Here is a 23446-nt window from a genome sequence, read left to right on the forward strand (position 1 = left end):
GGTGCTTTTGGTGTTTTAGTGATTGATATGAGAAACTGTATGTGTGTATGTACCCATTCTTACTGTTTTAATCTAACTTGAAGAAACATTCCTCACTTGTTAGATATGTAAATTTTTAGGTAGCTAATTATCTGCTTTACTTGCCAACTCTCTCCAGCCTCTTTCTTCCATGATCCCACCACCCTCTTTCCTTCTCATTCCCATAAATATGTGTAGCTGATGAATAGCAAATCTTCTCATAGAATTCTTCAGGAATATTTACTGTAGGGCTTTGCTTTTGTTTGCTTTTCTGGTGACTTAGAGATGGCATAGTGAGAAAAGAAACATGTGAGCTAAACCTGTTGGTTTGAACATTGTGTCAGAAAATATCCATAAATTGCAAGCTACTACACAGATGTATAGATTTAATGAGACTGTGTGATGCCATTTATTTATGCTAAAGAATCTGACACATACGGTACTGAAAAAAGTTAATACTCTAAGAGTTATTTTATATTTTTCCATTGCCATCTGTCACTGCCTACATAATAATGATACAGGTGAAAGCCTAGCACTGCTTTTAAAAAAAAAAATCAGAATGAATAGTCATTTAAATGTCTTGCTGCTTTAATAGCTGGTGTGTTTTAAGTTGTGGGAAGGAGGCAACAGAGATACACTCCCCCTGTTTTTTGTATATGAAATTTGGGGTTTAAACAGATTTATATTCTTGAAGTGACTTCTGAGAGTGGAAGATGATTATAAACTGTTCTATCCTTTAAATTTGGAAAAGTTAGGGACTAAACCAGACTCTGCCATCCTTTATACCATCAGTGTCTGGTTCTTGGAGTAGCTCTTTCATGTGCATCTTCAGATGGAGGTGAAATTTTGTGCTTGCATAAATGTGCTGAATTAAGTAGTGTGAATGTGATTCATCTGTGAGTGGGTCTTTCTAGATCCCAGATCCCAAATCCTGATTCCCACTGGCCATCTGAAATCAGTAAAGAAAAAAAAAAAGGAAATACACTTTTTCAGCTGTCTTAAGTAAAAATGTTTCAAAACAGCACCATGCTGACAGAACTCAGCATTTACAAATACAGTGGCTTTTCAGAGTTTTCCTTTAGCTTTATGCAGTCGTACTGTGGTTAGGCAAAGCTGCTTTCCCTTTTTCTTCTTTTAATCACAGCAGAGTCCAACACAGCAGTGCCTGTGAAGTGTGTGCTGAGGAGTCCCTATGCTCTGATGTTTGCAGTCATCAAGGGCAGCAATAGTCCTATACCTGGGGATTTGCCCGTCGCTTCACATCCAAGGGTGCAGACAAGGCTTTTACTTGAGTGAATGAAACAGGTTTTGTTGTTAATCACCTTTTTACAGTGTAGTGATGATGACAGGTGCTTATCCTATAATTTTCCATGGGTTGATGAGTTAGGGAGGTTCCTCCTTTAGAGGAGGAGGAGGACATGGCTGGGTCAGGTTGCATTAAGATGATTTATATAATAAAAAAAAAACCCACATCTTTTCCTGAAAGCCGTGAATGATCCAAAGGTGTAACTTTGTAATGAAAGCCTTTCACTTATTTAAAATAATGTCTCTAGTGGTAAAATGCCAAAAAATGAAGCAAAGTGCCTGGTCCAGACACAGAGAAATCATTCCATTGGCTTCCAACAACTTTTTCAGGTGTATTTTCAAATATAGTGCAGATCCCTAATGGCAAGTTCCTTATAAATGAAATAATCATTACTGTTCTAATTACTATTCTTTGTGTACATTGGAAAGCATTTTAGGAAGTCATGCACTTTTTAAGAAGCAGAGATGACAATGAGTGAGCAATGAGGTTTTGGTCACTTTAAATGGATGTTATAAATCACTTTATTTTTGTTTATAAGAGATGATCCATATATAGCTGTAGTTTGTCAGCATTTTCCATTACAAACTTCTAGTTTTGGGTACTGTATAGAGCCCTCAGCAGCCTCTTAGAAAACCCACTTAGAGGTGAATGTTGTGTCATTGCTTAATGAGTATATGTTTTTTCTGCTCCCTTATTAGAATTTGAACCAGTCCTAAAAATAAAAAGGTGTTCGTGGTTTAATGTTTTGAGAGACAGTGTGTTTCACTACAGGACTGAGCCCGATTTTATTTTTTCTTCCTCTCTCTGCTTTCCAGTTGCATCAGAAATAACTCTTGAAGTAAAAAAGAGCTGTGGTAGGAGAGGAGACTGACAGTATTTAATGTATGTGCTGCAGACAGTAAGAGACTTGCTTTAGATCGGCAAGGGAAAGGGTTGTCAAAGACCACCCACGTCCCCAAACCCTGCCTCCTGCAGCTCATGGGAACTGTGAAATGGAAAGTTTACAATGAAAAGGGGCCCTGGAGAACACCTGCTATACAACACAGACAACCCCCTCTCCCCAACATCATCTGCCCTTCTGTAAGGCCTGAGGAGTCATTAAGACAAAGACTTAGTGATTAGGGTTTGCAGCAGGGGCTGATAAGATGTCGTCTAAAGGCAGAAAGTTTGCTAGGTGGCATTTGCTCAGAGAAGCATGTTTCATGAAACATAATAAGGAGATGAAAAAGCCCTACTCCCTCTCACCGCATCAAAACAGCCTGTAAAGTAACAGAACAAATAAGTATCCAACAGTTTCTCCTAATCTGACCATAAGGAAAACCCATGAGTCCAAGCCTAATAACTGGCTTAGCTTGAGCATCAGTATAGGGGACAGCAGCTAAGAGCTGAGTACTGCTGCGTTCCCCTCATCTTATGCAGGAAGCGGGTTCTGACACTATGAATGGGAAGGGAGGAGTGGGGGTGAGCAGTCCAGCAGTCCTCATCGCATCTATAGGGAATCAACAGAAACCATCTACTGCATTAAGCACAATACCCTGTTGCACCATCATTACTTTGTAAATATAGGCAAAAAAGGAGGGGGAGATTGGGTCATCAGTACTGCTTTTCCTACCCTGGGATATGAATACATGACTCTCACTTGTGCAAGTACAAGTTGCATAGATGCATTTATGAGTGAAATTTGGCCTGAGGTCCTTCTGGAGAGGAATCTTGCAACACTGAGCCATCATATATAGTTAATTAGGAGTTCTTACTCTTGCCACTTTAGAGGTAAGCAGCATTTGTGACTTGTGGTGAGCAAACAGCCATGCCTTAAAGGCTGGGCATCCAGAGCAAATTCTGCCATCTTTACTTACGCCAAGGTAGTTTTTACTCAGGCTGTCATCCTTTGGACTTCAGCAGATGCCTCACTGTATGCAACTCGAAATTCATTGAAACCATCTGAATTTAGTCTTCTGATAGAAATTTCAGGTCTCAATGCTGCAGTTGCTGGGATGCTTAAATCAGAGCCCTTCCAACTGTAACTATTTAATATTTCTATAAGCTTGTATAGTCATTTGAGCATAAAAGTTGTTTCATAGGTTTAACTGCTGCAGTCTTCAGTCCTTGTGTCTGGCCATGGACAGCTGGGTTGGGAGAAGCTGCCTGGTATTTTAAAAGTGTTGCTACTGAAAACATGAGGTGACAGCCAGTGTGTTGTTCCACATCAGCCAAAGCTGGTTCTTGTAATGGTATAGTATGCCTGGTCAGGGCCTGATCCAGCTGAAAATGGTTGATTTTTCTCAGGAAGGTTAATTTTCAACCAGGGTAGTTTACCACCCAGTTCCATAAGAACTTCCAGTATAAAAGATGGAAGTAGGGTGGGGAGTGAGAGGATGGCAACCACGGTTTGTGTCAGCTAAAACCTGACTGGAGCTCGGCTTAGCTATGCAGCTGCATCCTGATTTAAACTAATCTTGGGTGTAACAAACCTGTTAGTCTACACTTACTGCACACACCACCTCCAGAAGATATGAAATAAGTATTCTGTTGCATTTAGCGAGAGTTTAAATTGACTTCAGAGAGGTAGCAGGCTTAAACTGAGACTCTTCAACGTGAAAACTAAGAATTTTGAAGGATGCCTAAATAAGCTGATCACTTCTCACTGTATTTCTGGCGCATTAACCACCTCCATGTGGGCATGAAGAATCCCGTTTGTAGCATGCAGAAAAGGACCTGGCACAAAGCTCCTAAATCTTTCCCTTCTCTTCTTCTTTTTATTAGTTATAAAATGTTTGGTTTGATTTAACTGGTACAAATGGACATAAGCCTGCCGGGGTCACCCTGGCAACATGGTGTCACCATCTAAGATTTGCGCTTGCTCAGTAGACAAAAGCTAAAACTTTGGCAGCTTGTGATAAACAAATTTGACACCCAGCATCGGGGACATCCATGTGTAATGCAAGAGGCCCTGCTCTAGGCTTTTGTTGCTTGACTCTAGAAAGGAGCTGGGTAATTCCCCTTTCTTTGCAGGTGACGTTCACCCTCATTTGTTCCATCCAGCTACAGCTTCACTGTAAGTCTCCAGAAAGCCTCAATCTACTGTGAAAGCAGAACAGGTTTCCTTGAAATACATCTTTCTAAGCCCCAACTGAAACAGTTTCCATTACAGTGGTGTTAGGGCAGTGTTGTCTCTTAAATGACACCTGTGGGTGTCTTCCTTTCTCCTGAAGATCAGGGTTACCAGCTTCCAGTACCTTGAGCAGCCCTGAATCTCCTTATTCCTCAGCATCACACCTACACAACTTTTGAGGGATACCTGTATCGCAGCAGCAGAAGGAGAAGCCTGTTAGTTTCTCAGGAATTAAATATAATTTGCAGCCAATTTAGGTCTTAATGTCAACCTGTTTGCCAAGTGCTTTGTGGCTATGAGGCAACAACAGAGCAGATTCCTCCTCTGGTTTTGCCACTGCTCAGCTGGCATTCTCACCCTTTGTATGCATGCCTTTTGAAAAAGGGAAGGTTTGCCCATGCTCCCTTGTTTACACATTTAATAGCTCACAATTAAGCCAAAATGGACTTGAAAAGCCTCGTTAATTAAAAGCCAAATTACCAGCAACAGAAACTCAAAGATGAAGTTTTCTTTTCACCCCTTTACGCTGTTCCAGGAGGAAAGTATATTTAAACATGCATTCAAGTCTCACTAGCTTCTGGAGAGGTGTAGACACCCTCTTTAAGGACCATTTTGCTACCAGAGTGCTCTTAGACTGAGCAAGAGTCAGGGCTCATTGTTCCCAGCTTTTAGCATTCCTTACCTTGAATTTTCAAAGTCTGTAAAGATGGAAGCGTTCTCCCTCCCCCCACTTCCTTAATTTTCAGTTTACAAAACACTGATTTGTCATTCCAGATATTAAAATTAACTATGTTCCACTCACCATTAGTGAGTGTTTTTAATAGGGTAGAAACATTCACATCTGAGTCTTGAGATCTGTAAGAATAAGATTCCCAGGTTCAAAACTTGTGAGTAGCTGGCTCATTTTCTATTTGTCTTTAGCTGCCAATTAGCAATGTCATTAATCCACTGCCTAGGAGAAGTTCATGATTAAAATAGACGGTGTCACTGACCATGGACAAGACAATATGCAGAAGGTTGTGCCATAGGTGCCCGTCATTGTGCTGCAGTAGTTAGAGCTCTGTCTCATTCTCCAGAGGGAAGTAGAAATTTCTTAATTTCTCTGCCTCCTGGGGTACAGACAGACACATTATCCAGGCTTTGAATACTGCATTATATTGTGTTCTGGATAGGGATTCTGAAGCAGACCCTGGGAGGGCTAATGCACCACCTGCCACCTGTTATCAGGGGAGCTTGGTTAGGGAACACATTGTGTCCGCATTAGCCGCAAATGTCCTTTGCTGCGTCCACCCACAGAGCCACCCGAAGGCTCCTTGGGGGTGGCAGATTTGAATTTTGCCTCCTCAAGGATGAGTGTCTTGAAGCTGGGCCAGAGCTTTGTGTGCTGCTGGCGAGAGAAGACAGATTGGGGAAGAGGCACAGGAGGGTTGGAGGGATCAGGCTTGCTTTTTCTGCATCTCCGGGGGCAGCAGGGAGGAACTGGTGGTGCATGGCTGCTGCCAGTAAAGGCTAACCTCTAGCTGGAGACCACAAACCCTTGGTGACAGTGGCCAGCCTGATTTTCTGAGGCCACAGATAAAATAAGCAATGACCTAGGACAGCAGACAGTGGAGGAGACAGAGGAGCACGATCCTGCTGCTTGCTCCCTGGTGTGCTGTACAGAAGGAATTTTGTTCTGGAGAGGGAATTGTACTCTAGCTTGCTTAAGGAAAAGATGACCAATGCTTTAGTTTATACCCCACCTGGGGATCAAGTCTCTCAGCAAGACAAGAGGGTTTTATTTTTCCCCCCAGATCTCACTTTCGAGGGAAACAGATTTCCACGACAGAGGCTGAAATACTAGGAATAGTTTTCTTAGGTGGATCTTCCAACTTCTGGTTTGTAACTACACTAATTTGTGGGTGAAGGAAATATTTTGGTACTGAAAACTTGCCAAAATGCTGTTTAACAGAGAACTGCACTTTAATTAGCACTTAGGAGACATTAACAGTAATTGTATTCAATTTCAACGCTCAGGATAAAGTGTGATTTAGGATCAGCTGGTTGGTGCCCTGAAAGAAAGGGGAAAACAAAAAAAAGGGAAAAAAACAACAAAAAAAAACATTGCTGTGTGGTCTGGTGAACATGCGCCCTTAGCTTTGTGTTTATAGGTAGAAGCTTTTGTGGCTGCCTGTCTCTTTCTTCCCACAAGGTGTTGTGCTGGACTGGGAAAAAAGTGGAAGGAACTTGTATTAACTGGAGGGAAAGGATTTAACTTCAAGTTCATGCTTTTGCAGTGAGCTGGATTATGGTTTATCCCTGCTATCTCTTTTGCTGTAATTTTTAGGAAAAGTGCCAAATACTTTGAAAAAATTTTCCATTTACTTATTTATGCTTTGCTTTGCCAAAGAATGAGAAAGCCTGCCACATTCAGCAAGCATGTGAACAAGAAAGGCGAGGGAACCCAGGGTGAAATCTGATGTGGAGACTTGTGTATGATGCAGGATAGCCATCAACATCCCTTGAATATTTCTTTCTTCTTAACAGCAGAGTTCATTATGCTCTCAAAGTTTGTGGCTGTAGGTGAAAACAAAGACAGTGCCATTAAATGACTGTAGTTGCAAAGGCTGGCTGAGAACAGAGAAGACAAACAATATGCAATTGAAGTGCCCGTTTGTATGCAAGCTACCAGACAAGCCTGACATATACACCAGTATGATGTAAGGCAGTGGAGAGAACCTGATTAGCAAAGCCCTCACAGCGATGCGAGGAGATCCCTGCTGCACCAGCACTCCCCTCCTTGGAGACCTACAACTAGTCCCAGTTGAAGGAAACCTTCCCACAGCAACAGAGCTGGCAGAGGGTTTCTGAAAACGGCAACAGTGCTTCTGTGTGTGTGTGTGTGTATGTGAAGGTGAGGGAAGTAAGAAGAGTAAACAGCCAGAACAACTCTGCAGAATAGATGGGATATGGCGAAGGATGCAAGATGAATTACTTGGGCTTTGTGAGCTATGTGTGCAGGAGTTGTGGAGCACTGCATGTCTGGGAGCAAACGGCTCACTGTTTTGTTGGGCTGTTTAGCCTGTTGGATGAAAGCCATCCTTTAGCAGAGAGAAATGCTAGGGCAAGATAAAGTAAGTGATCTTCTGGTTTGTAAGCTCTTGCAGCCTTGCTTTCATTTGTGCTGAGCAGGCAGAGGTCCACAGACTGTAATGGGAAGCAGTGGTTCTCAACACTTACTGCAGTCAAGTGTATTCCATATCAGAAGTAGAGTCAAAAATCTGTATATGTAAGAAGACACGTAAGATACAAGGCTTTCTCTCTCTTGTGAGTACATATAAATATATACAATTGGTAGGAGCGTTGGGTTATTTAGTGCATTACTGTGCAATGAGAGTGCACAGGCATGTGGCAGCAACCTGGAGTTTTAGGTGAGGAGTTCAGGGCTCTAATTCTGGCTCTACTATAGCTACTTGTGTGGTCAAGTGTATTAAATTCTGCTCCCAAGGACAGCAAACCATTTATTCGGGCTTCATTCTCAGACTTGCTGAATACCCCAAAAGGCTGCTATTATTAGAGGGAACTGCCATTCCTCTAGCTCTGAAAGTGGGCTGTCCATAAATCGCCAGTGCCTGCTTTCCATGCAGAAGTGGGACTAGGACCTTGGCTTTCTCCCTGCTAGCCTGCGGAACTTCCAGAGCTCCCACTCTTCCTCCCTTTGCTTCTCTTGCTGCTGTGCTGGGTCAGGCCCCCTCATTCTCCCCATGCAAACAGCTTCCTGTTGACCTTTTTCTGCCTTCCTTCCCTTGTTATGGCAGTAGCGGCCTTGCAGAAGAAGCTAGTGAGTCCTTGGTGGACGGGTGATTTGCAGTTACATAAAGTTTAGGGTGTCTCTTTTTATGGCCAGGTTTGGGTGCAGGAGGTTGCTGTCACCCACGTATTTCCCTGTGTGTGCTGTTGATACAGGGTTAGCACTGTGTAGCAGAGAGCTGTCCTGGGGTACTGTGCTTTTCCACCATGCCAGGTACCAGCTGAGGATAGGTCACAGTCAAGCTCACAGTCCCTACTTTTTTTCCCTTTTTTTAGACAATAAATGCATCTCTGGCAACAAAAATATCAATTCCCTTCTATAAATGTAGCACTTGAATATTTTGCAGTTGCAGACTGTTTGGATGACAGTGCCTGTGCTGGGTACTAGTCTGCTGTGATCTGATCTGGCTGCGTCCTTGCTCTGGATGGGCTTTGCCGTAATAGTACTTTCATTCCTTAGCTCCCATTAGTGCCTTGATGAAGAGTGGAAGATGCATTTCAACAATTTTATGATTAAAAAGCAACGTCTTCCCGTTCTTTGGTCTCTGGTGCCTCTACCCTGTTTATTATGCTTTGTCTAGGGTAGCAACAGTGACTTAGAGTTAACGTCAGCATCAGTCTCTGAACCTTGTATTTTCTTTAACCGTAAATTCTGGGGAAGAAGGATGAAAGAGGAAGTCTAAGTAGCAGAGTTTGTTCTTTTGACATTTTCAAGCCTGCTGTTTGAAACTCACAGCAATCAGACACATTTACTCATTGGGTTCCTGGACATTCCCCTTGGTGGCTGTACTCTGGAGCACGTCTGGCCAGGGTTTGGAGGCAAGCATTTAGGCTCTTGATCTACTGCTGTCACCAGCATTCCTGCAATGGCCTTAGTACAGAGGTCAAAGACTGCTTAGATATGAAGACTGAATCACCTCCTTTTTAAACCCCTCAACAGGATCAAGGCTTAGGGAAGCAGGCACGTGGGCTTGCCTTCTGGCTGACTGTGGATGGGAGAGTGTGACTCTGAAACAGGCCTTTCGGCCACTTCAGCCAGCCATTTAGACATTGAAATGAGGGTCTCTAGTGATGACAACGCTCCTGTGTGAAAAAGCCTGATGCATTTATTTTCTGTAAAGATATACCGATTCCACGAGCTGTTGATAGAGAAGATTTATTCTGTGACCTGAGGATCACAGAAATCGTGGTGAGCCCATCAGTCTAACTGGACAGATACGAGAGATCTTCAAGTGTGCTTATTTTACTTGCAAATATACATAAGCCAGCAGCATAAATCTCTCTTCAGACCTGTTTGCCTTGGCAGTGTCCCATTTGTGTGAATCGGAAGATGGTAGCAAAACAGCACTGGAGGTTCATCCAGTCTCCCCTCTGTCAGGAAGCCTGCCCGACTCTGGCTTCACTAGGTCCCTGTGTTTTCAATTATCCTGCTTGCAAAGGATGTTTGTTTCCCCAAGTTGTGATGGTGCAGTGAAACCTTGTCTTTGGAAACCCTTCATCTTGGTGCACTAGGCAGGAGAGACCTGGAAGAAGCAGCTGTGGCTATGTCCTTTGCTCTTGTGACTTGGGCTTCTTGAAAGGAAGGGAGCTCCTATGTTTCAAGCTAAGCAGGAGGATAAGTTCTTAAGCCTGCTGCATCTCTGCAGCTGTTGGTAGGTCTCTGGATCACGCCGTGCCTTAGTTTCCAAGCTGTAAAATAGGGATAGAAATTAACTTAAATACCACAACAAAACAGGGCCTAAGACACAGTTGTAACTTGTGGTGCCATCACCATCATCAAACTGTGAGATTGTGGTGCTGCCACCACCGTGAGACCCTCATGTTGGTCAGAGCTTAAAGGCCGTGCTTTAATATTGATAATCATAGAGATTTATCATTATATTAGTGACTGGGAACTTAGAGCATACATGGGTTTAATTTTTTTAATTTTTAATTTTTTTATTTTTTATTTTTTTTATTTCAGCAAATTCAGTAAAGCTAGAAATGCAAAGTGATGATGAATTTGACAGGAAGCCCCTGTGTCAGGAAGATGAGATCAGGGCTCATGATGAAGGAAGCAGCCTGGAAGATCCTCTCACTGAGGGTAACGAGATGATGGATAACAGAAAGATCCAGGAGCTCTCAAGCGAGGGAGGAATCCGGCTTCCGAATGGTAAACTGAAATGTGACGTCTGTGGCATGGTTTGCATTGGGCCCAATGTGCTAATGGTACATAAAAGGAGCCACACTGGTAAGCAGCTGAAAGAAAATCTGATGACTGCCCATAGCGTCTGATGTTGATATTACCTGACCACTCTTCTCTCTTCCCTTTTCATTCATGGGGTAGCAGGAGGTGGGGAGGGAAAGATGGGCTTCATTGGTTTGGTTCTCTTCCTGCTCCCCAAATTCTGGTGATGCTGTGTTTCTGGCATAGTGGTTCTTTGACATTGATTTACAGCCTCTAGTTCTTAAAAACAGCACAGAAGTCTGAAAATTGCTTTTTTTCTACTGTTGTTTGCTGGTTTACTTAACCAGGGGCAAGACAGTGAGAGTCATTCTTTGGCATGGGGGTGTGTGTGTTCATGTGTGTGCGCATGTGCAAGGCTTTTGAACCTTTAGGGTGAGTCTTAGGTGGTCTTCCATTGGAGGTGCCCAGAGTGGAAAACATCAGAAGCTTCCTGGGGATCTCTCACCTCCTTTGCAAGTGGCTGGGCATGATGCTGGTGGCCTGACAAACCTGGGATTAGCAAACCCCACAGGGACATGCATTATCCAGCAATGTATTGTGTGACAGCTCCAGCAGGAAACCTCACCTGAACTGCTCCTTTGAGCTAGCACTTGGCTCCCCTCACCATCCAGATGTGGCATCTTTCAATGCTTGAACTCTACTATAATTTTATTTTTGTTACTGTTAGTATTTCTAAGTTTCAGAGACCAAAACAGCTCACTGGGCTTATGGATCTGAGAATTCAAGAGGCAGACAAAACTTCTGCAGTATGCTGATTGAGGGGGCCTTTGGGGCCTGAAAGATGAGGCCTTGAGTTCAAAATAAGGAATTTCAGGCAAATTTTGGCTAGTAGGACAAACTCGGCTGCCTGAGGGGCTGGTACTGACTAGCACTCACCTCTGGTACTCGCCTCTGCTGCTTACCTCTGCTGCTTCTCAGGTAGGAGTGGTGGTTACCTCCATCAGGATAAAGTACAGGTGGTGCCAGAAGACAGTTCTCCCTGGTTTTGCAGAGGTCTACCTGGCAGAGCCTTTATTAAAAACAGCACTTAAGCTTGTGCTTACTTTTTGTGGTATTTAAGCACCTGTAAGTCACCTGAAGTGCTACCATATATGCTTAAGATACACACTTCAGTCTTATTAAGGTTAAGCACAGGTTTTTGTGCTGGAGCTTCAGGGGGTGCTTGTTCTTCATATTTTTTAGACAAAATGAAATCTACCTTTTTTCTTTTGTCTTTGCTATTATTTAACAGAGTGAGAGACTCACACAGACTGTGAGATTTCTGCTAAGATTCTAAAAGAAAACTGGGGATTTAAGATAGAGTAAGAAAGACTATGCATAATCCCTTTGTAAACCTAGTAGTTCACAGTCAAATAGTGTGCTCTTGATGTGAAAGGAATCAATAGAATTTCTGTACAGAGGAATAATAAATACATACTACATACTTAATGCCCTGTATATGAGTTGTATTGATAATAACTTAACAGAAATGTGTAATGCAAAACATTGCAGTATCATTTATGATGCAGCCGTGATTTTAGGCAGCAGTTACAACAGGGGAAAAGCACTAGTTGGAGGACCCAAATCTTGATTAACAATTTGACATGCTGTTACTAGGAAGGAGAAAGAGAATTGAGATGTACAGCCTGAGTCCCCAGCTTTCAACCTCCCTGAAAGTTTTTGTTGGCACTTGCATGTATCTGAGCATATGTATTGTAGGTGCATCAGAGTCTGTGTATTTGAACTTGAGCAGCTAAATTAGACTTGCTAAATTTAGACTTAGGTATACTTCATTAAATGGTCTGCATTTTTTGACACACTGGCTAGCTAGTGCATCTTTTAAATACAGACAAGCTGCCTTTTTCCTGTGAAAGAAGACCTGCAAATTCAAAGAGAACAGAGCAAAATCTCATCTGCGTGCAGGCAAAGCGGCTGTATGCGGATGCATAGATGGGGATTGCATAACTGATAGCATTTTCCTGCAGGCTACTGCTGGTTCCCCATAGAGCCCTGACTCTTCCCATCCAAGCAGAGGAGCTGTGATATATTGCTCTATACAGATGATCTCAAGCATATAGAAATGACATTCCTTTTAACGTGCAGCTCTGTGCTCTATGCTCAGTAAACCAATTGGCAAATTTTGCGGGGGATTTTTCTTTTTCTTTCCCCCACTGTTTGTTTGTTTTTTAATACATGCTGCTGCTTCACTGTCCACAACAGAAGGGGAAGTTTGCTTGGATTTCCACATCCTTGATTTTAAGGAGTATTTTTAGCATACTGGTATCTCTCTTTTGAAGTGCAGTGTTTTAAAGTCTATTGCCACTTCCTCGGCAGCTAGGCATGATGGGCTGGCCCCAGCTCTGGAATGAGCCCTGACCTGTGGGTAGTCTGGTTTTGCAGCCCAAGGGAGAATTGTGGAGGGAAGGGAGGTTTTCCCTGGCGAGTGTAAACCAATGATATTCTTTATCAGCTAATGCAACTGGCATGTAAATCCTTACCTCTCAAAGCCAGTTTAAGTATGTTTTAGAATCTGAATGTCACCTTACTCTCCTCTTTGTCTATACAAAACCAAAGCATGGTCTGGCCAGTTACTTGTATTGGCAAAGACTGAAGTATTTTTCCTTTTCCAAAAAAACTGTCATCGTTCTATGTAAATCACACAAAATTCTGTGGTCCATAGTAGAGGCTGTAATTTGCATGTATGCTGGGACAAGAGTGTGGCTTTACTTACACTGGGGACCCAGCCTTTGCGAGAAGCTGTGCTGTATGGCTTTGGCTGCATTACACACATAAAGGAGCACAGTTTTCTCCAGCCATTATTTGTCTGTTTGTGAGAGGTAGTTGTCTTTCCTGCCACGTTGTTGTAGTTCAGTCAAACAGATATAGGGATGGGGAAAATAATCTGTGCTGTGGATGACACTCGGTGTCCCATCTCTCATCCTCGTGCTGGAGCATCCGTTTCAAATGACTCATGCAGTCATATTGTATCATATATAATCACAGAGTGGTTTGTGTTGGAAGGGACCTGAAAGCTCATCCAGTCCCAGCCCCCTGCCTTGGGCAGGGACACCTTCTACTAGAGCAGGTTGCTCCAAGCCCCTGTGTCCAACCTGGCCTTGAACACTGCCAGGGATGGGGCAGCCACAGCCTCTCTGGGCACCCTGTGCCAGTGCCTCAGCACCCTCACAGGGAAGAACTTCTTCCTTATACCTAATCTAAATCTCCCTCTGTCAAGTTAAAGCCATTCCTCCTTGTCCTGTCCCTACAGGCTCTTGTCAAAAGTCCCTTTCCAGATTTCTTGAAGGCGCTCTCTGTCACCCCTTCCCATGATAGACCAAGCTGAGGATTTCTCATCCATCCTTCAGATCCACACAAGCTCTGCCTCATGCCTGTGGTGCAAATGGTGCTCTGGTCCACAGTACCTCCATCACAGAGTCCTTGGCACTGCTCCTCCGATACTGCCCAATGCAACATTTCTTTGAAACGCTGGTAATTCAAGTGAAACGTTTTTGTAGTCTGTATGATCCTCAGGAGAAGTCTTTCTATTTATTTGTCATCACTGATAGAAAAGAAATAAAGTGTTTAATGTGGGACTTAAGCATGATGCACTCCCTGCTTTAGTGAACAAGGTAACCCCATCCTCTCTCTCAAGTGCCACATCCTCGTGTCAGAAAAATAGCATATGTCAGGTTTGATTTATTTTCCTCCTTTCTCATAGTGTCTTCTTTTGGTCCAGATTTCATATTCCAAAGCACATAGCCTGATTTACATCATCTTTATCAGAGGTATTTTGTTATTGCAGGAGAGGACTGGTCACATAGTATTGCCACTGGATACCCCAGGGGCTTGTGCTAGGGAATGTTGAGGGAAGGGGAGAAGAAGGTAAGGTCAGGAATCCAACTTGTGTGAAGGAATGAAAGGGAACTCGAATGAGTTCTCACCTCTTTAGGCTCTCCGCTAGTGGGCCTGATTTAAAAGTTCCTTGATTCTCATTTTTGGTAAAGCAGAAACGTTTTGCTGATGCCGCCCTGTTGCTGCCTCTGTGATCTGCAAGGTCCTCACATTGTTCTCCCTTGCACTGTGAATTGTGATTTTTCTTCACTGTAACATCCAGTCCTTTATTTAGTCCACTGCTGGATTTTTAAATACTTTTTATCTCTAAGGGAGGCTTGGGATTATCCTCATAGAACACCTAGAGGTTAAATGCTTTCTCTGTGTGGACACAGAGGGATAGGGGCAGATCAAAGCCATGTCCCTGCGTGAAGGGCATGACGCAGCAGGCAGTGGGGATAGTAGTCTTATCAGCAGCCCAAAGTGAGAGTGGGATACGTTATTTTTTGAGCTGCTAACTACAGGAAAGTCTCATCTCTTTGCTTGCACTCCCCGTGCATTTTAGTACCATGAAGTCAGTGTAATGAGACAAGTTATGTGCCTGTGAGAGAAATCTTCAAGTTCTACTATAGCAGCTGTGGCATTATTAACTAAACATATGCAACATGGGAACTCTGAATGCTAGTTAAGTTTTGTTTTTCATGCAAAGCTCAAGTTTTTGGGACACAATTAATAAATGAGGAAAAATCTAATTGTGCTGTTCAGTATATAAGACTTTATGCCCAAGCCAGTTAATTAAGAGCAAATTTTAACAAATGGACATATTAACATGTTGCAGTTAACTCCATTAGCCTACCTGTCTCATTCTTCCAGAAGAAAGGTTTATTTGGTTTAGTTTGTCATTTGTAACCTAGCACAGGCTGAATCAAAAATTGTAGGGCCAAACTTCTAAAAGTGCGATTTTCTACATGGGTTCTTAAATCTAACTTTTCCAAGTTAAGCATAAGGAGGGGGAGCTTGGATTTTTGAAATCACTGTCTGAATAAGGATGTGTTTTACTTGCAGTATGTGGTAGCTAAACTCTTCTGATACTTGTACCAGTTCACTTAGAGGATTTTTCTGTCTTAAGAATATGGTCACGAATCTGTGTACAGAGGACACTTGGAAATCACCCACGATTTCTCAGGAATTTTTCATGAGAGATTTGTCACTAGTGTTTTATAATCTGCCCTATCTGGCAGTAGGTTTTTCCCAACAAAAAGCCCTAGTAAAAATCACTGATTTCAAGTGATGTGCAGCCTCTTAAGTGAATTTGATAGAACAGTGAGTAGGTATGCAGGCTAGATAGTCCCCAGAGTAACAAATACAGAAATGGAGCAAATTCTGCTGCTTTGTCTCTCGCTTGTATAAAGGCAGGTTGCAACTCGGTGTCTGTTGGTATGTCGGTAGCACAGCTGATATTCCATTTTGCTCCTGGGACAACATGGGATCAGAGCCGTTGCAGCATCTTATGAACCAGGAGAAACATTTTATTTTAACTGAGTTTAACAAAAAGCCTACTACAGAAGGGTGAAAACCAAGATTATTAGATTACTTGATTACCACTTCTGGTGGTAGCATGGGCACAGTAATTCTGCATTAAGAGGTTAAAAAGCTAATTTCTATCCCTTTTGAGAAGTACCTAAGCTGTCCTGCGCATATCAAAGGTATGTGCCAAAGGAAAAAGGCTGAAATCTCAGATATACTTTTGGTCGATGTTAAATGTGGTCCCAAGGGACCCGGTTCTTATATGTAGATGGACTTCATCCTGGCTTTCCTTGTTATTGTGAAGAGACTTTAAACTTAGTGGATTTTTAAGAAAAGGTAATTAAAACATTCAGAGGAAGGGACTTGAGCACTGCTGTTAAAATAACCAGGCTTCACTGTTAATGAGAGCTCCTGCATTATTTTGTGAGTCATTCTGTTTGATTTCAAAGGGACAAAAGTCACCAGCCAAGGGTTATGAAGATCTAAACCTACTTGGTTGCGAGGTCTTCAGGCTCTTTGTCCTCAGTCAAATTTCTGTTTTGGTACAGAAAATATCACTGATGTATTTTGCACCAGTCTGAGATTCAGAGAAGGGTAACTCATACTGAAACTTTTGCAGAGCACTTCCGTGCTGAGGCGGTAAAGGAGAGTTCTTGTGCTGGGAAGTTTCCAGTTAAGCAGAAAAAGAGTTGGTTTGTTTTTTGAAATAACATTTGACATATAGACAGTAAAATATGAAAGCTATTAGGAGGAAGTTAATCACTTCAGTTGCCTGGTTTCAGGTTATATCAGGTAGACGGTGTTCATAACTTGTGCTGTGAAGTCTCTAGGCAGCTGCCATATGTTAAAGACGCTTATGAAAGGAGATAATTATGGAGGGACTGTGTCTTGATAATAAACCTGACTCCCTTGGTCCAATTCACCTTTCATCTCGGTGTTTGTTTACACAACAGCAAGTTAACTTGGGTACTTTAGATACTGGAGAAGGCATAACTGTATTGGATGCATGTTAAACAATGAAGTTTCAGCAGTATTATACTGTAACTTAGAGGTAAATATTTGAAATCATACCTTTCAATTAATGCTTTATTTAACTGTGAAATGATAAAACTCCATGTATTTGTTTGTTTATTAACGTCATCACTGGGGTCGTTTCCTGCCACAAGCCCCTCTTCATAAAGCTTAAGGAAAAGTAATACTTTACAACTCTGGATTACCTTGACTAGCCCGTTCCTGAAGTAGCTTTAGACAATTAACTTACCAGTGCTGGAGAACAAGGGTTTTTAGGCATTCTTGGTTTTGTCTGGTTTTACATATTAAATCTGGAGCTGGAAAGAAACATGTTTTTTGTTTGTTTCTCTGTTCCTCCCTCTCTCCCCACTCAGAAAGTCTTCTTTTTAATCACTAAGGTTTGAGGGGTTTCTGTCCTAGTTTAGCTCTAAGATAGAGAAAAGGTTTAGTACTTAAAGTAGATGCCAAATATTTTGTGGTTACATTGGAGTCATCTAGTTTCCACTGCTGAAAAGCAAAAAGCTTGCTTAGTCTCTTTTCAGTATATGTTATTCTTAAAAGGAGTTCTTATTTTAATAGATCAATAGAAGTATACAGAGTCAAACAGTAAATACATAGCTATAAGTGGTGAAAAATGCACCACACTCATAATTGTCATTACCCTCCTGTTGTCTTGTATGCCACCTGTTTAATAGTTCTATAGTTTCTGGAATGTGAGTGCTGCCATCACCCCCAAAGAAAGGAAAGCACTTTAAACACAGTCAGGGACTGTCATATAGAGAAGAAACGTATTGAGGACTTTTGAGTGGATGTGTAGTTTGAAGTGTGACTAATTTCAGCCTATGAATAAAAACTTTTAATTTTCACACAAGAGTAAGGTAAGTGAATAAGGATGTCAAGGTTGTTAATTTGTTATCAGGAGATAATAGCCTTGGAGGACTACATACCAGCTTACTAGGAAAAGGCAGCAGGAGAAGTAATTGGAAAACGGTCTTCTCAAGGCACTGAAGTGATAAAGAAGTCTGGTTTGGTAGTATCTGGAGTAGGCATCAGACAGCATAGTTCTTGGAACACCAGCAAAATCTTATTATTCGGTCTTTACTTTTTTGTGCACTCTTCTGTTGGATAATGGTCTCTCAGATTAGCTGTGCTAAATGGAGGAGCTGCTAATCAATAGCATGAAGGTGGGACTAAAATTAACAGTCATCCCACAAGCCTGCAGCTTAAACAAGGAGTAGGAATCAAGTGACTGCACGACAGTATAACAAACAGATCAAAGCAGCTATTTACCCAAAATTAAGCCAGTAGGAAAAACTACTGGCTTTGAATAGATACAGAGGTTATTTAAGGTAAAATGTGCTGCTATAGCAAATTCTGTCTGTTTCAAGAGATTTGGTCACTTTGTGAGCAAAGTGGTGTCACTCATTTTGTGAGCATTTTCATGTCGTCTTTGCCACTGAACCGTGGTTCAATGACTGTTTGAATTCCTGACCAAAGGCTTTCAGCATCTCTTTGGCAGCTAGTTTATGGAGGAGTAATACCTGCCCATATGTGGCTTCCAAAATATCAAAGGTAAATGGGTGGTATAGCAGGTAAAACACTCTAACTGCGTAGTTTTAAATACAGCAGGAGTAAAAGGAAAGACTTTAGACTTGGTAAGAAACTTGCCACCTTAATGTCGTCATCCTGAAACTGAACCTATCATTCCTAAATACTGAGAAGCATGTCAAAGGAAGGGAGTTTGCCTGTTTTCTCAGACAGCGAAAGCAAAACAGAAAAGAAAAAAGCCCCATGTATTTTTCTACTGCAGTCTCTGCATATCTCTGTTATGGACATTTTGAAATGATGTAAAAGAAGATAATGGCTAGTCATATCTTTTAAGTATAGTGTGGGAGTTTGAAAGGGAAACCACAAACTCTTTATCAATTCCAATGAGCTTGTGTTCAGTGTCTTGGAAGAAGAGCTTTATGCCCTGATTTTTTTTGTTGTCACTCCATAATGTTCTTGGCAAGCTTGTAGAAACCTTACTGTCTTCTTCAGCGCATCTGTGGTGATTTCAGATGTAATTTCCAGCTCGTGCACGTGAAGTAAAGTTACAGAGGTACGGCATATATATGGCACATATCCTCCTTTATGCTATATTCCTGGCAGGGCTCTAATGCTGGCAGTGATTTAAACCACTGAAGCAAGAACTGCTTGTGGACATCTGTAAGAGCTCTCTTCCTCCCTCTCTTTCCATTTGTATCTACAGATGTATTTTGGACTTTACACTAGATGCATGAACTCCTTTGATAAAAACATAGCATTAATTTTGTCTATCAAGGGAGTAATCATTTTAAAGCAATTGTAAAAGGCTTTGGAGAGATGTGATAGATCACACAATGTGTGTGTTTTTCATGAGATCTGTGTTTCAGGAGAGTGAATTCAACCTCAGAACGCCCACCAGGATTTAGCCAAGACTCCATAATAGGTGATGCACTGAAAAAATGAATGAGGCTGCTTACATCTGAAATCTGATTAACTTGGTCCTCACTTGGTGAAAACATGTCAGTATCTAAAGCCCTGCTGCAGTAAAGCACTTTAGAAGTGGCTGGCACAAGTGTATGCTTGTGCCCTATTGGTGTGCACAGTGGGACAAGCAGATGATTACAGCTGATTGCCTGCCCAAGAATCCTGTAACAGGCTAAGTGTCCTCAACAAATGTTGACAAAAAGTATGCTTTTAATAATACTTCATAAAACCTATGTGATTTCTCAGGGGTTTTCCTCTAAATAGTGACTTTAAAAAGGGTGCTTGTTTTTATGGACCCAGTCTCCACTGCCCAAAGAAAATACAAAGGATTAACATCAAAATAAGTTTTGGATGTGTATGTGTGTGAATGCATGGCTTGAGGGGACAGGGTAAGGTATAGAGTTTCTGTTCATTTAGATACTTTGTTTTTCATCAAACAAGTCTTTTCAGTTAGCTTTACTTAGAGCGCAAATTTGCTTATTTCACAATTTAACAGTGTAACATTTTTCTCAGTGTTTGCTACTGCCCAAAGCTTGTAGCCCGGGTCCTTACTTGCTTCTATTCCCTCTGTACCACTCCAGCAATGCAAAGCAGCCTTTAAAAAGGGTTTTCAAAGTATAATGTAAGCAAAAGGTCTGGTTTGAATCAAAGACCTTAGCATCTGCCCAAGTCCAGTTGGTCTGCTCAGTTCCGAATACTCATATGGATTGGACCTATACTAAAAATAGGTGCAAAACCATAGAGAAATGCTAAAAACCCACAGTCATGGATCTGAATTTTGATCAGAGCTCCTCTTTTACGAAGGATCAAACCTCTGAGGTGGAGAACTTTAAGAAAATCAGGCTGCATTAATCACCTCGAGGAAAGAGTCTTAAATTGTTATTGGAGTCTTTGCCCGTTGTGCAAAAGAAACAGCCTCTGACTTTAGCAAGTGCCACGTGTGGTGGTGGGGACCATACCTAGGTAAGATGGCACTGTTACAGAGAGCAGGATAAAGGGCTTCATGCCTCTTCCAATGTTTCTTGACAGCTCTCTCCCTTCCATTTCCCTTCCAGGTGAACGCCCCTTCCACTGTAACCAATGTGGAGCTTCTTTTACCCAGAAGGGGAACCTGCTGAGGCACATCAAGTTGCACTCTGGGGAGAAACCATTCAAATGTCCCTTCTGCAGCTATGCCTGCCGACGGAGGGACGCCCTCACAGGACACCTTAGGACGCACTCTGGTGAGCCTGCCTTGTCTTCTCTTCGCTCTTGTTTTGCCCTTTGTCATTGACCTTCAAGTGAAGCAGGTTGTGAAAACAACTGTGGTCCTGGTGGCTCTGGGTCTGTACCATCCTCTTCAGATAGCACAGCTCTGAACTTTGGGAAAGCCTTGATGTAAATCACAAAAGTTGTGGTTAAGCCACACCTCTCCTTTTGTGTAACTGAGCTCCTCTGCTGATGCTATCGTTCTTCCCTTTGAATATCTTCTTGGGTGTATCCAGTCTTCCCTGGCAGATCGTTTTGACACTCTCAGCCCCAAAGTGGCTGTGAAATTCCAAAGACTGTAAAAAATAAGTGCTCTTGGTAGCCTGCTCTTCAGTTCATACCCATTTCTTCATCTAATAAATGCCATATGCTGGTGAGTTCTTACTTGCTTATCTTTCAGAAATCTCCTGATTGCATTTTTGATTGTTGCATCTTGCTGTAAAGTCCTACTTCATGGCAGCCATAGCACTCACCCCGAAGCAGAAGGTGGTGGAGGGAGATTAGGTTTGTCTTGCCTGGCTACTTGATATATATCAAGTCTACCTGGTAAGAGTTTCTTGATACGTTCTGAAAAAATATCTGTCCTATAACTGCATTTTTATAGTCATGCTGATAGCCCGGATCAAGATCAGATGTGTTTCTGGTCTTTGTATGCCTCACCAAACGGCCTCATTCTACCCACTTATTCAGTTGTGTAGGACTCTTGAGTAAGATCTTAATTTGCTGCATTTTTCATCTTCTAAGATGTTCAACTTCTGTGTCCAGGCCATTTATAGGAGTCTGTGTTTTTCATTGTTGAATGAGCAGAGATAATTGGATTGCTAATAAGTGATAGCATTACAGATTAACATTTTGGAGGTATTAGCAAACGTGTGACTACTAAAACACAGTGGTTGAAGTGCAGCCACAGACAAAAACTCTGCTGTGAAAATGCAATTATGGAACTTCCTGATTCTTTATATGTGTTTCTTTTGCAGGGTCAGCCTCACTTCAGTAGAGGTTTCTGGTTCATGAGCATTAGGTTTGTTTTAGGATACAGAGTTGCCTTGACATTTCCAGGAATCAGAAAGGTAGAAGCTAGTAAGCTTCTCCAGGTAGACTTTGGAGTACACAGAAGGCTGTATTGATGCAAACGCACTGCTGACAGAAAGCATGAGCTTCCAAGTGACTGCAAGTGTGGGACTAGGCTGAGAGAATGGTGTGAGAGTTGTCAGCTGAGAGGATTGCATCTGCAAGTCAGCAGGGACAATATTTGTGGAATTGTGAGATGAAATTCTCACATATATGACCATAACCATAGTTTCATCTTGAAATGTAGTAAAAAAGAATACATGATCAAAATAGCCACACTTAAAATAACAAAAGGGGTTGTGACGTAAAATAGCCCACGTTACAAAACACATTGATTTTGAAGATTGTTTTCGTAATATGAATATAGATCTTGTTATCCAGATACAGCCATTGATAGAGATTGTTGGATTTTCCCGCTTGAAAAGTGCATATCTGATGTTTCTGCTTTTTGTATGAAGACGAAATGCAAAGGTGTGGGATTTTCAGCAGGCACCTAAGCTGCCTAGGCACATGAGTTCCTCTGGATCTCCTTCCCTAACTGACTTACTTGTGTTCAGCTGTGCTCAGTGGGTAATTCTATATTTTGTTTTCAGTGAAGAAAGTGTCACCCCTCTCAACAGTCAACTACACCAGTTTGAAGCAGAGGGCCAGCAGAAATAGGCAAGTGTTCCCACAATACTCAGACAGTTCTTCAGAGCAGCACTCACAGATGAAGAGTTAAAAACCTGGGATATTGCCCTAAAACCTGGCACCCACCTGTGAACATGAGCATGGGAGTTAGGGTGTCATTCTGTCTATGTCTTACAGGCCAGCTTTGTTGATCTGTGCAATGTGCGTGAGCATGGTTCATGGAGAAAATGGGAAGATGTTTCCTAGAGTTTTTAAATGGTTTCATATCTGTGTACTGTATAAGCATCTGCTGCTTTAATGAAGTACAACTCAAAAGTCCATGAAGATACATCAATTCTAGTAAACTTCATCGAAGGTCTTTTCCAACCTAAATGATTTTATGGTGCTGTGATTGTTTACATCTCTTATTTCTGACCAGAAAAGACAGTATCAGATAAAACATAGAAAGAAGGGATTGAAAACTATTTTGAAACGTGAGATTTCAGTCACATTTCAATCTAGTACACTTAATATCTAAATTGAGGTGAGTCTGTATATGTTTTTATGTTTACAAAAGAAAAGCTCTTTAGATCAGCTGATACAGATTGGAACCTTATCCTCTAAGCAAAGAAAGTACTGCTATTTTGCTCCAGCTGAGAATCTGGTAAGTGATTTCATAAATGCAAGACCAGTTTCCTTTTTCATGTTGCATGTCCTTTTCATTCTTAAATAAGAAAGTGCTATGAATTAAGAAAAACAAAAAAACACAAAACAACAATCTTTTTCCTTCCCAAGAGGGCTTTAAACTACTATTTTTTTGTGTTTGTTTTTTTTTTTTTTTTATGGAAGGCAGAGTATGCAAGAAAGGAATTGAAGAATTTTTTCTATCTTTTTTTTTAACTCCCAGCTAGTTTGGTCTGTGAGTTGGAAAGCACTCTGTGTCGCCATTTAGTCAGTTACACGCTCTCACTATTGCCAGTTAGTCATTTTTTCCTGTGCTTAGTGCAGGGTTTTCATACAGTAAGACAAGAAAGGTAAAAAAATAAGGAAATGTAATTGCAAGCAGAAATCAGCAGAAGCATCTCAGAATTATCTGAAATAGCTGAAGCTACTATCAACTTAAAAAAAAAAAACCACCAAAATTATTACAGTTGGGTTTGGGTTTTGTTTTGTTTTGTTTTTTCTTTTGCCTGGGGTGCATTTTCTT

General features: G+C 41.7%; 1 protein-coding gene across 10 annotated transcripts in view; it reads left to right on the forward strand.

The window, feature by feature from the left end:
• The window catches only part of IKZF2 (IKAROS family zinc finger 2), a 116469-nt gene that overhangs the window by 51343 nt on the left and 41680 nt on the right, over window positions 1-23446 (forward strand). For all 10 annotated transcript variants that reach the window (XM_057412373.1, XM_057412375.1, XM_057412376.1 and 7 more), the window contains 2 exons: window positions 10189-10455; window positions 20367-20534. In XM_057412373.1, the coding sequence (XP_057268356.1) occupies window positions 10189-10455; window positions 20367-20534 (435 nt within the window). The remainder of the gene's footprint in view (window positions 1-10188; window positions 10456-20366; window positions 20535-23446) is intronic.

This window comes from Pezoporus wallicus, unplaced genomic scaffold (assembly GCF_028554395.1).
Source record: "Pezoporus wallicus isolate ANWC-B61680 ecotype Strahan unplaced genomic scaffold, APGP_CSIRO_Pwel_v1 contig_6566, whole genome shotgun sequence".
In the NCBI taxonomy this organism is placed as follows: domain Eukaryota; kingdom Metazoa; phylum Chordata; class Aves; order Psittaciformes; family Psittacidae; genus Pezoporus; species Pezoporus wallicus.